We start from the raw sequence: 13,293 nt of genomic DNA on the forward strand, positions 1-13,293 counted from the left end.
ATTAATAGTGATGGTTAAAATTTCAGTGTCTTTTTGTTTTAATTGAGTGGGTTTATATAAGAAGTCTATTTTTTATTACTGTGAAAAGCTTGTTAGCAACCTTTTAATAATATCATCAATTATTGTACACTTTACATTGAGAAAGAAGTTACACATTAGGAGCTAAAGGATGTACATATACTAAGAAGAATCATGTAAATTATCAGTACATCGAGTTATTATCAAGCAAGAAAACTCTTTACTGACTTTATGATGATTTTGCCTTTCCATTATATACACTGAATAGAATAATAGATTTTTCTATTTTAACTAGAGGAGACCTATAATGATGTGTAACTAAACCATTTTGCAGATGAGGAAGTATAGCCTTGTGGTGGTTATTAAATAATTTGTCCAACATCACATAATTAGTGACATAAAGGAGCCTAGAACCCAAGGTTACTTATATTTCTTATATATAATCTTATCAATATTAACAAAAGAAATATAATTCTGGAAATTTTAGATTATGTTTAAATATTTTTAAATGTATATTTTTCCATGCCATTGTGATATCCCTTTTAATGCTAGGTTTGACTTAATTGTGAAATGTAAAAATATGTTTGTTTTAGAAGTTTTAACTATAAGGAAAAGGCTTGTGAAGATTTTCTACAGGATCTGCCTTCAGCTTGAGATTTTCTGTTGATTTGATGATATAACCTGAAGTAGCTATTAGATGAAAGAGAGCATATATACTTATAAATATGATCCTTGTAGCAAACATAAATTTCTCCATCTGATATCTGCTTCATTTCCTCCTTTGGTAAATCTTGATAGAAACACTATTGAATATGTAATTATTGCCATATTAAGGAATTATGAACTAGTGAGGCTTTGACCTTACAAGGAAAAAAATAACACTGATGCATAGTGATGCTTCTTTTGCTCACTTATGTAAATATTTAAAATTGTTAATTTGACTCTTGTGTTTTTGTAGTCCACTCTCTGAAAAATTACTTACACTTGTGTATTTTTTTTTTCTATAGAAATCAGTGAATTTCCATCTGAATGTTGCAGTGTGATGGCAGGGGGTACTCTCACAGGATGGCATGCTGATGTTGCTACTGTGATGTGGCGAAGAATGCTAGGCATTTTGGGAGATGTCAATGCTATTATGGATCCTGAAATACATGCTCAAGTTTTTGATTACCTCTGTGAACTTTGGCAGAATCTAGCTAAGGTAAAAAAGAAAAGAAAAAATACAAGGAGAGAAGGAAGGAAAAATAAAGTTTTAAGTAGTAGAAAACTCATAATGTTGTCATATACTCCCTTTCTATAAATTGGTGCCTAGCATGATGAAGTCAGTTAGCCATGATTAGACGTATAGTTAGTGATTAAAACTGGATTTGAACTCAAGCTTAAGGTAAAACACAGTAGAAGAAAGAACACTTTTAATAAATTTGTTGCATTTTATTTGAAAATTACAGATTAGAGATAACCTCGGCATTTCAACTGATAACCTGACCTCCCCTTCTCCACCAGTTTTGATTCCTCCACTGAGAATTCTTACGCCATGGCTTTTCAAGGTAAATGTACTATGTAAAATATTAATTTTAAAGTTTCATTTAGTAAATATATATGTGGTCAGTATTAAACATTTGATAGATATTTTAGCTACTGTATAGTCTTCTAACACATTTTGTTTTCAATCATTAGTGGTTATACAGAGTGGAAAATAGGCATAGCAAAACTATATAGGATGCATCATTTTTATTTAATAAAACAAAAATGAATATAGAACATTTTCCTATTTGCATTTTCCTAAGTGAAACTCTGTGGTTATTAATACCTCTGTTGTATCATTTTAATGATAGCAAAAATTTCCGTTAATTGTTACACATAGCAGGTCTTGCAGCATCAGAGATCAGAAGAGATAACACATGGAGGCAAATAGATGGCGGAGGATCAACTCTGCATTCAGTTTTATAATCCATAGGCCTTATATTTTTAACCCTCTTATTATAAGCAAAATATAAACCTTGAATTTGTGTCACAGAATATGCTGTGTACTTTTAAAAGAGGTGATTCTTTTAAGTATTATTTGCATTTTCCTAAGTGAAACTCTGTGGTTATTAATACCTCTGTTGTATCATTTTAATGATAGCAAAAATTTCAGTTAATTGTTACTTAATTCATTAAAAAATTTGGGCCAACATAGGAATAAATGAAAACAGATACATTGTTTACTATATTCAGTTATTTAAATATTTAACAGTTTTGTTTTTGAGTATTAAAACCCACATCTCTTAATTGTAGGCAACCATGTTGACTGATAAATACAAACAGGGTAAATTACATGCTTACAAACTTATTTGTAATACAATGAAAAGAAGACAAGATGTTTCTCCAAATAGAGATTTTCTAACACATTTCTACAATATAATGCATTGTGGATTGCTTCATATTGATCAGGTAGAATATATACCTTTTCTCACAAGTTACTTTATAAGTTTATCTTTGTGTTTGATTCTGTTTAATTATTGACTTTAAAGGTCTAGAATTAAAAATACTTTTTTATGTAGTGGTTTACTTATAAGTTTCTTCCAATTTTATAACTCTATTTGTTCTTAAAACATACTTAAAAACAAGCTGTTTTAATTAGGGGATTGACTTGATTGTTAAATGCATCTTTCTTCTTGGTATATATAATGTTATACCAACTAGTTTACTTCTTAAAGAGATTAAACCATCCTTTGCTTAGGTTAATAGCATCTTCCTTTAATATCCTAATGTACTTACTCTTAGGCATTTTGTAATTGGTATTTGGCACTGAAGGCACATGGATTTGCTCATCTAGTTGTGCAGCTGTCAGAGGTCTTTTCTATTCTAGAGTCAGCATATCACATTTTCTTATTATCATAGATTGTATTAGCATAGCAACAATTATGTTGACTTGGCATTTGTATCAATACTATCATTATGTTAAATAGTCATAATTATGACTCTAGAATACTACTGTAGGGGGTCTTGATCCTGTCCATAAAATTAAAAGGTGTGGGAGGTTGCAAGTCAAAGAACTGTAAACATTTTTATTATAATGTGGTTAAATGTCATTTGCAGTTCATTTAGAGGGCATTAAATTAATATTGAGGTAATTGTATTCTCTTTCTGAAAAATGGAAAAACTTCTTGCATTAATTTGAAATGGTTACTTTACAGTGTTCTACCTTATAAACATGTCTCATATAAAATGACACTTTTAATTACTGGAAAAGAGCTTTTTAAACAATATCATTTGAATAATACAACCTATTACACCTGCATCCTCATGGTAAATTACAAAGGAAGTGAATGAATAACCAGATTAAGAATACTCCCTCAAAAATGCCTCGGTCTAGATTTCTGAAGCTAGATATCTACATCAAAGGACTTCAATTTATTAAAAAGGAGAATCTCTCCAGTTGCCACATAGCAGGTCTTGCAGCATCAGAGATCAGAAGAGATAACACATGGAGGCAAATAGATGGCAGGAGGATCAACTCTGCATTCAGTTTTATAATCCATAGGCCTTATATTTTTAACCCTCTGAAGCAAACAGCCTTCCAGCTTGCTCTCTAGTATGAAAAAAAATGTTGTATTGATGTCAGTTAAATAAATGTGTTATAACTTCCTGTGACAGAATATAATTCCAAGCATGGGTTATTTGAAGGAATTAAAATTAGTCTTTCCAATTAGTCAGCCAGTGTATGGTAATTACCTGTTCTATTACTTCATATGTTATCTGTTTTTTAAGGATATTGATTAGCTGATACCCAAAATTGCATTGTGATATTCTTTGCCTCTTATTTTCTTATTCTTAAGGATATTGTCAATACAATCATCAAGCACTGCTCACCTCAGTTTTTTTCACTTGGTTTGCCTGGTGCCACGATGCTTATAATGGATTTTATTATAGCAGCTGGTAGAGTGGCTTCTTCAGCTTTTCTCAACGTAAGTTTTTATTTCCTGTTGTTCATAATACGACAGACTATAGTAACCAGGACTCAACTAACAAAGCAACAAAGAACCATGTTGATAAAACATAAGCTGATTTTCAGGAAAATTTAGAGTTTAATTGGAATTGATTGCTTCTCCCTCATTAAAAAGAAATAAATTCTAAAGTATAAGAAAATACTAAAACTAATTGACGAATTGACCCAGGAGCTGTAAAAATAGATTAAATCTAAGTAAAACAGAATTTTAAATTGAGGAAATGAAAGGAAACAGAGTGAGGGAAGAAAGTAAAGAAAGGGCAATGGGCAATTTCAAAAGAGGAGAAAGAAACAGAGATGAGATAACCCAGAAATATGTTCTAGAAATAAACTCTAAAGTCTTAAAACATTTCATGTGGATTTTTCATATAACTATGGAGCTGTGAGACAATGCCAAGTAACACAGCATGGCTGGAACATTTATATGTAAGTGGCAGAGGTGAACTAAAGAGGAAGGCAGTAGCTGCGTTCATAGTGCTAAAGATGTTAGATTTCATCCTAGGAAAGAATGAGTAACCGTTGAAGGGCTTTAGGTAGGACTGACATCAAATTTGTGTTTTAGATCTCTCTGGAGCAAAGTACAAATGAGTAATAACAATTAACTGAAAGTCTACTAGAAAAAGCTAAGAGTATTTGGGAGAGAAAAATCAGTTATATTTGACTAGCACTTAACAGTTTGGAAAGCAGTTTAATACACATTATTTCATTTATAAGCTGCAAGGGACCAGCAGTGAATGAGAAGGTATTCTATTTGGAGCATAGGAAGATACCTATTAAACAACAATGAGGAAATGTCAGGAGGGCCATTGCATGTACAAGTCAGGATCTCAAAGCTTGTCAGGACTCAAATTGTGAAGCTGGGAGACATTAGCTTAAAGATGGTATTGAAAGCCATGTAACTGGATACAGTCACTTAGAGGAATTTTGCAAATAAGAACCTGTATTTGTAGCTAGTTATTAACCCTGTTTCTCCAGTTCCCTGAGAACAAGTGATTGTGTCTTACTCATCTTGGTATTCCAGGGCCTAATACAGCATTACGCTTATAGGTGTTTATTAATTGAATGTGTTAGTATTTATTCAGTACCTACTATGTGTTTGACATGGTACTATTCCCTTTTGTGGTATTAAACTTTTGATTCCCCTTGTTTACAAAGTATTCCTTTGGATGAATAATGAGGGATATAGAATAAATGAGATACACATTGTGCCCAAAGAACATACGGTCTGCTACTGGGAAGATAAAGTATATTAACAACTATATAATGTAGGGCAACAAATGGGTACCAATAGGAGGAGTTTTGCATAGTGGTTAAAAGCATGAAGTCTAGAGCTAGTCTTCCTGGATTCAAATCCCAGTTCTGCCGTTTTATTAGCTGTGAGACCTTGTGCAAATTATTTAGTTTTCCATGTCTCAGTTTCTTCATCTATAAAATAGAAATAATCTTCCTCATAGGGTTATTTCATAAGGATTGAATTAATATTTGTAACATGGTTAGAATATTGTATGACATGTTTTCTTGCAGTATAAGAGTTTGTTAAAATTATTTGGTAATTCAGACAAAAGTGAGATCTTCTTTTTTTTAGAGATATCAGGGAGGTTTCATGGAAAAGATATATGAATAAGTCCTTGAAAGATGAGTAGTGTTTTTTATAAGTGAAAATGGAAGATAGTGCAGACAGAGGGAAATGGGCATGAGTAAGCTGTGTTCTAAGAATGACAGATAATCCATTTCGTGTAGAAGCTAGTTAATGTAACTAGACTAGTGGACAGAAAAAGCAGAAAGGTATTTTATATCCAACCAAGCTAAAGTGTGGTCTGCACACAAGAAATATTTGGTATAATCTGGGCACTTGTTAGACATGTAGAATCTCAGACCCTACTCCAAACCTACTGAAACACAGGATATGCATTTAAACTGTCTCCCAAATGATTGCAATAAACATTAAAGATTGAGGAGCACTACTTTAGACTACATCTTGGAATGCCTTGAATGCCAGGAATCAGAATACAATGCTATATTAGATAAGCAGTTAAATTTTTTAAAGTAGGGAGAGAGATGATTGAATCTGTGCTTTGGGACTATTAAAAATTATTAAATTAGGAGTAAATTGAAGATAAACTAAAAATGATAAACAATTTACAAGACAGTATTGTCAGTATATATAGATTATTAATCTCCAGGATACTGACAAAAGCTGATAGAACTCAGGGGAGACTGATATGTAAACCAATGTCATTTTTTATCAATTTATGATGAAAACTATTACTATTCAGTTAACTGATTATTCCAGATGACGAGTCAGCACATTTCTTGCAGACTTTCTCAAGGTTCTTCAGAAGAATTAAGCCCTCATGTCCTTAGGCATCCATTTTATGTGACTAAACTTCCCTCTGGCACATCTAGAGGGATACCAGTTACGTAACTCCCTTGGGAAAATTGAAAAAATAATCACATTCTGTTTTCTGTGGTTCCTGTGAGGAACACCTATTGAGAAAGGCTGCACAGAAAACCAAATCACTGAAGGACTCAAACTTGATACCCACATCTCCACTGTAAGGTAAAGGACAGTCTTTTCCTCTAGATGATTGGAGGTGCACAGTCTGAATTCTGCAACTTGGATTCCTATTTTAGATCCCAGACATATTGTCTTCTTCCTGTTAATGCGTTCCCCTTATCTCCTTCTGCCAACTCCCAGCCAGGCATTTTATTGTACATACCTCAATTTGTTTTTTAAAGCTAGAGTTAAGGTAATAAAAGAATCCTAACCAAAAAGACCCCAAAAGGTAGAAGAAAAAGAAGTGTTCAGTGCTGATATTTCAGAAATGGTTTAATACAACTAAGGTAAAAAAATGAAGTTACCTTCATCTGCAGTCTGTGTAAATTCTAATTTTGTTTTTAGATGTAGTATAGGCAGTGCTTTTACATGTGCATAATATAATAAAAACCAGTTAGATTAGTACCTGTTTCTTGAAGACATAGTTAACATTTTCATCCTTATTTATTTATCCTTAGATAGTCATAGATAAAACATCTGTTCATTAGAATAATATGTTAGGATATGTGAGTTGCCTTTAAAATGAAAGTATATTTTTCCTTAAAATTAGGATAATTTTATGCTGTTAGCTAAGAAATATTCTTATTTATAATCTCATTAACTGTGTTTGATTTCTGCTTGTTAACTGCTGTTAAAGAAAGCACTGCCATTATTAAGAATCACAGTAGTTTACATGAAAAGTATAGGTGAAAACCTAAATCTCTTTGGTTTCCTCTTAACTTTTTGAAGTTTTGTCTTACATGCTCACTTCCCTATATAATATGTTGAGGATATTTTAGCATATTAAATATGCTAATTTAATTACATAATCAAATACATTTTAAAGATAACTAAAATCTGATACATAGGCACCAAGAGTTGAAGCACAAGTTCTTCTGGGATCTCTGGTTTGCTTTCCCAGCTTATATTGTGAACTGCCTGCTCTCCATCCCAACATTCCTGATATTGCTGTATCTCAATTTACAGATGTTAAGGTAAGAAATACGATGATAATTTTCAGCATTTAAATGATTTTGTAATCATAATGTATACTTGATAAAATTTGTATTCTTTCTTTGCCTTTACAAATCTACACAATTGTTAAGTAATGTGAACCAGCTGTACTCCTCAGACACAAAGGCTGGAATTTGGATCCTTTAAGATCATAAGCCTTTTTGTGTGTTCATAACTGCTTTGGAAATGTTTGACTCATTAATGAACCCATTCACATGTCATTTTTTAGGGTTGATTTCATTCACTCACTTTTCTTGAAATATCCTGTGAGCCAGATGCTAAGCTGCTAATGGAAGGCTTCTAAGATTGAGATGGCACTAAACCTGCATATTTGATGTCTTCCTCTCACAATTTCTCAATGTGATGAACCAAACAATGTAATGGTATATTCTTTTCTGCTGTAGGAAATGCCAATTGGGGTGGGGTTCCTATGTTCCTGAAGCATTAACAGATTTGAACAGAAGGTGGTGTAAAATTAAACAATAACTATACAATTGCTGATGGAACTTAACTCAGATATTAAGCCTTAAAAAATCATAATAATGTCAGATTAAGAGCACATGTGCTCTTAATTGTTGTTTATACCCTTTTTTAAAAACTTCAAGTAAAAAATTTGTATAAAGTTGTTTTGTGCCTCTGTAGAGGTCAGGCCCTGTTTGAAGAGGAAAATGTGAAATGACCAGCATCCTTAGTCCTCTGGACTGAGTAATTCTTAGACCAAGGTGGGGAGCAGTGGTGTGGTCAGGTCTCCTAGTTAGGATAAAGGCACTTAGTGCTCTAGATCCAGCAATGTGCCTGGTAGTGAATAATTCCATCACTAAGTTAAGACCTGTCTCTAACTAAATGCCCATGTGTCATAAATTCCAAGGGTTTAACAGTCCCCAGAAGTTGTGCCTGTTACAGTAATTGCCAGATGATCTCTGTGTTTGACTAGACTAGAATTGGTCACTAGAATTCGAAGGGAAAAGAAGCCTTATAGCTCCTCAGAACTCATGTTACTAACTTTTTGTTTTTTAACTTTTGCTTTTTCTGACAGAAGTTTTTAATCCAGTTTTTATCAGGAGTTTTGCCTATACTTTCCATATCACCTATATTTGTCTTTGCTTATCACACTTGTAATTACTTGTTTAGTGTCTGATTTATACTTTAGACAAACACCACAGTGTCTTGTTCACTGCTGTATCCTCAGAGTTTAACCTGCTGTTTGGCATGTAGTATATACTCAGAAAACATTTGCTAATCAAGTGAACTTTACATAAACATAAAATTGTATGGATCAGTGCAAATCTACACTTACACTTAATAAAATCTATACAAATTGACCTTTATTGTTCAAGGATACAATAGCTTTGGTTTCTTACATTTTTCATAAGATCCTAAAGGTCAGTTACAGGTAATAGTTTTAAATCACTTGGGAATATTTTAGTTTGTTCAGGGTTAGCCTAGCCTTCTAGTTATGATCTCCATTTCAGAGTGGGCTTTTTCTCTGCTGGTCATTATTGTAGGCAGTAATGGCTGAACTGATTTAAACACTTTTTTGTGTATGGCAGGAGGGACTCTCCAAAATAAGAGCTAATTCTAATAATGATGAAGAAAGCAAGGAGTCTAAGAAAGTGATGATTATTCTTAGTCAGGAAAATGAAGATTTAAGGGGAAAGATACATGCCACAGTGGTTATATTTAATTTTCACATTTTCACTGAAACCAGCCTCCCATGTGCTATAAACTGAAAGCCACGTGAAACCTACCATGCAGTTTTTTGATTCTATGCTTTTAAAAATGCATTTCCTTCTGCCTAAACCATCAATATGTAGACCTGTTTTCTTCTTGCCTCTCTTAATCACCCACACACACATAATCTAATACTTGATCATTTGTCAAAATCCTGTTTACCTAAAACACCTTTGTACAGTCTTCTATGACTTTCCGAAGTTGAACTATTTGTTCACATAGAACCTTGTACACACCATCTGCTTTTATAGTTTACAAATCTGCCTCCCGTCCTAGACTGTAAGCTTCTTAAGGACAGCTACTGTCTTAGCCATCCTGTACCTAAGACAGGACCTATTACATAAAAAGCTCTTGGGCTTAAACAATAGATATCTTCCAGCTACCCATAAATTGCCAGCTACTGGGCTAGATGCTAAGTTTACGAAGGTTAGTAGGTAAGGTTACTCCTACTCCCCCTTAAGGAGTTTATAATCTGGATAGCTAATAAATGTTTATTGAATGAGCAAATGAATGGATGAATTATTTTTTTTAAAGGAATGAACATATTATTAACCATTAAACCTAGTGGCATCCTTGTGCTCTCCTTAGCTACTCTAGTATTTGACCCTGTTGATGTCCTTCTCCTTCCTAAATCTTTCAATTTTGACTTGTGTTGACAGATGCATCATGATTTACTTCTTGCTTCTTTTAAGTATTCTATCTATGACTCCTTAATAGACTAGTTTCCTTTTCTCTGTCTGTACAGAGAAACTCACTACATCGTCTCTTTGGATAATTACTTTCTCTTTACTCTTCCTCTTGACTATTTTAGTCATTTACAGAATTTTTTTTTTTTTTTTTTTGTAGATAGTTATTTTTTTATTGAAGGGTAGTTGACACACAGTATTACATTACATTAGTTTCAGGTGTACAACATAGTGATTCAACATTTATATACATAACAATTCTAGGTACCAGCTATCACCATACCAAGCTGTTACAATATCTTGACTATATTCCTTATGCTATACATTATATCCCGGTTACTTATTTATTTTACCATTGGAAGTGTGTACTTTTTTTTTTTTTTTTTGTGAGGGCATCTCTCATATTTATTCATCAAATGGTTGTTAACAACAATAAAATTCTGTATAGGGGAGTCAGTGCTCAATGCACAATCATTAATCCACCCCAAGCCTAATTTTCATCAGTCTCCAATCTTCTGAGGCATAACAAACAAGTTCTTACATGGAGAACAAATTCTTACATAGTGAATAAGTTACATGGTGAACAGTACAAGGGCAGTCATCACAGAAACTTTTGGTTTTGCTCATGCATTATGAACTATAAACAGTTCAAATATGAATACTCATTTGATTTTTATACTTGATTTATATGTGGATACCACATTTCTCTCTTTATTATTATTATTTTTAATAAAATGCTGAAGTGGTAGGTAGATACAAGATAAAGGTAGAAAACATAGTTTAGTGTTGTAAGAGAGCACATGTAGATGATCAGATGTGTGCCTGTAGACTATGTGTTAATCCAAGCTAGACCAGGGCAATAAAACATCCACGTATGCAGAAGATTTCTCTCAGAACGAGGGGGGTGAGGTTCTAAGCCTCACCTCTGTTGATCCCCAATTTCTCACCTGATGGCCCCCCTGCGACTGTGCCTGTCTTAGGTTGTTCCTCCCTTGAGGAATCTTACCCGTCTCTGGCTAACCAGTCATCTTCCGGGCGATACAGGGAAATGTAAAGCCTTATTGTTTGAAATGGTTAGCTTTTTATTTCTTTGCATATTTATGCCCTGTAGCTTCTATGCCCAGCATTTGTCTTGAGGTATCTTTACCACTTGGAAGAATTACGATACTCAGTAAATTTGATATGAGGCACGAATTCTATTTAAGGGTTGTAATTAGGAAGGAAGAAGAAAAGCTATAGAAGTAGCAGGCAGAAGAAAACATGGGAAGATTGATTATTTCTTTGACATATCTTCTTGTAGAGTAACTTCACCATGTATAGGTTTTAACCTACTACTTAAATTGCGCACACACATTAACATAATAGGAGTATAGTTACATAACCAAAGCATATCTGTAATTACCAGCCATCTGCAGTGAAACCAAGAAAACCAGTTAGGCACCTTAGGCATTTGTGAAAAGTTATCTATGATATGGTGGATATTGTCCAACTGAACTTGAACAGTCTGAGAGAAATCAGACAAATTGAAACAACCCATTCCTGGGGAATGTTCACATCCCTTATGTTCTTTTAACAGTAAATAGTCTGTAGTTGTAAGATTTTGGAGCGCTACAATTTGCACTTCTCCTTATTCTTGGTTGAGTTCCAACAGTATAGATCCAGTCAAATTTGTTGTTTGACTGTATGCACAGGCCAGCTTAGATATCTCCTTCATTCCCATGGCAAGTACAGGAGCTGGTGGGATGAGTGCATCTACAGCTGTAGCAGTGCATGGATCTTTGTTGGGGTTTTTTGATGATCATCTTCTGGCATGAGTCTTCCATAGAGTGCTGATATTGGAATTCTTTTTCATATAGTATCTTAGTTCATTTTAGGGGTAGCCCAATTAGGCTTTGATCCTCTGTATAAACACAAACAGACCCTTTGCCTACACTTTTATATGCCCTTTATACCCTTGTGTAGAACTCATTGGAGGTTACCACACAGGAACTGCCCTTTTTTTTGTTTTGTTTTGTTTTTTTGTTTTTTGTTTTTGTTTTTGTTTTTGGTATCACTAATCTACACTTACATGACGAATATTATGTTTACTAGGCTCTCCCCTATACCAGGTCTCCCCTATAAACCCTTTTACAGTCACTGTCCATCAGCATAGCAAAATGTTGTAGAATCACTACTTGCCTTCTCTGTGTTGTACAGCCCTCCCTTTTCTCCTACCCCCCCATGCATGTTAATCTTAATACCCCCCTACTTCTCCCGCCCCTTATCCCTCCCTACCCACCCATCCTCCCCAGTCCCTTTCCCTTTGGTACCTGTTAGTCCATTCTTGAGTTCTGTGATTCTGCTGCTGTTTTGTTCCTTCAGTTTTTCCTTTGTTCTTATATTCCACAGATGAGTGAAATCATTTGGTATTTCTCTTTCTCCGCTTGGCTTGTTTCACTGAGCACAGTACCCTCCAGCTCCATCCATGTTGCTGCAAACGGTTGGATTTGCCCTTTTCTTATGGCTGAGTAGTATTCCATTGTGTATATGTACCACATCTTCTTTATCCATTCATCTATCAATGGACATTTAGGTTGCTTCCAATTCTTGGCTATTATAAATAGTGCTGCGATAAACATAGGGGTGCACTGATCTTTCTCATACGTGATTGCTGCATTCTTAGGGTAAATTCCTAGGAGTGCAATTCCTGGGTCAAATGGTAAGTCTGTTTTGAGCATTTTGATGTACCTCCATACTGCTTTCCACAATGGTTGAACTAACTTACATTTCCACCAGCAGTGTAGGAGGGTTCCCCTTTCTCCACAGCCTCGCCAACATTTGTTGTTGTTTGTCTTTTGGATGGCAGCCATCCTTACTGGTGTGAGGTGATACCTCATTGTAGTTTTTTAATTTGCATTTCTCTGATAATTAGCGATGTGGAGCATCTTTTCATGTGTCTGTTGGCCATCTGTATTTCTTTTTTGGAGAACCGTCTGTTCAGTTCCTCTGCCCATTTTTTAATTGGGTTATTTGTTTTTTGTTTGTTGAGGCGTGTGAGCTCTTTATATATTCTGGACGTCAAGCCTTTATCGGATGTGTCATTTTCAAATATATTCTCCCATACTGTAGGGTTCTTTTATGTTCTATTGATGGTGTATTTCGCTGTACAGAAGCTTTTCAGCTTAATATAGTCCCACTTACTCATTTTTGCTGTTGTTTTCCTTACCCGGGGAGATATGTTCAAGAAGAGGTCACTCATGTTTATGTCTAAGAGGTTTTCGCCTATGTTTTCTTCCAAGAGTTTAATGGTTTCATGACTTACATTCAGGTCTTTGATC

At 34.2% G+C, this 13,293-nt stretch overlaps 1 protein-coding gene across 5 annotated transcripts in view; it reads left to right on the plus strand.

The window, feature by feature from the left end:
• The window catches only part of RALGAPA1 (Ral GTPase activating protein catalytic subunit alpha 1), a 272,386-nt gene that overhangs the window by 123,962 nt on the left and 135,131 nt on the right, over window positions 1–13,293 (plus strand). For all 5 annotated transcript variants that reach the window (XM_036881215.2, XM_057488494.1, XM_057488495.1 and 2 more), the window contains 5 exons: window positions 1,026–1,219; window positions 1,467–1,565; window positions 2,296–2,451; window positions 3,840–3,968; window positions 7,415–7,540. In XM_036881215.2, the coding sequence (XP_036737110.2) occupies window positions 1,026–1,219; window positions 1,467–1,565; window positions 2,296–2,451; window positions 3,840–3,968; window positions 7,415–7,540 (704 nt within the window). The remainder of the gene's footprint in view (window positions 1–1,025; window positions 1,220–1,466; window positions 1,566–2,295; window positions 2,452–3,839; window positions 3,969–7,414; window positions 7,541–13,293) is intronic.

Source organism: Manis pentadactyla, chromosome 11 (genome assembly GCF_030020395.1).
Source record: "Manis pentadactyla isolate mManPen7 chromosome 11, mManPen7.hap1, whole genome shotgun sequence".
NCBI lineage: Eukaryota > Metazoa > Chordata > Mammalia > Pholidota > Manidae > Manis > Manis pentadactyla.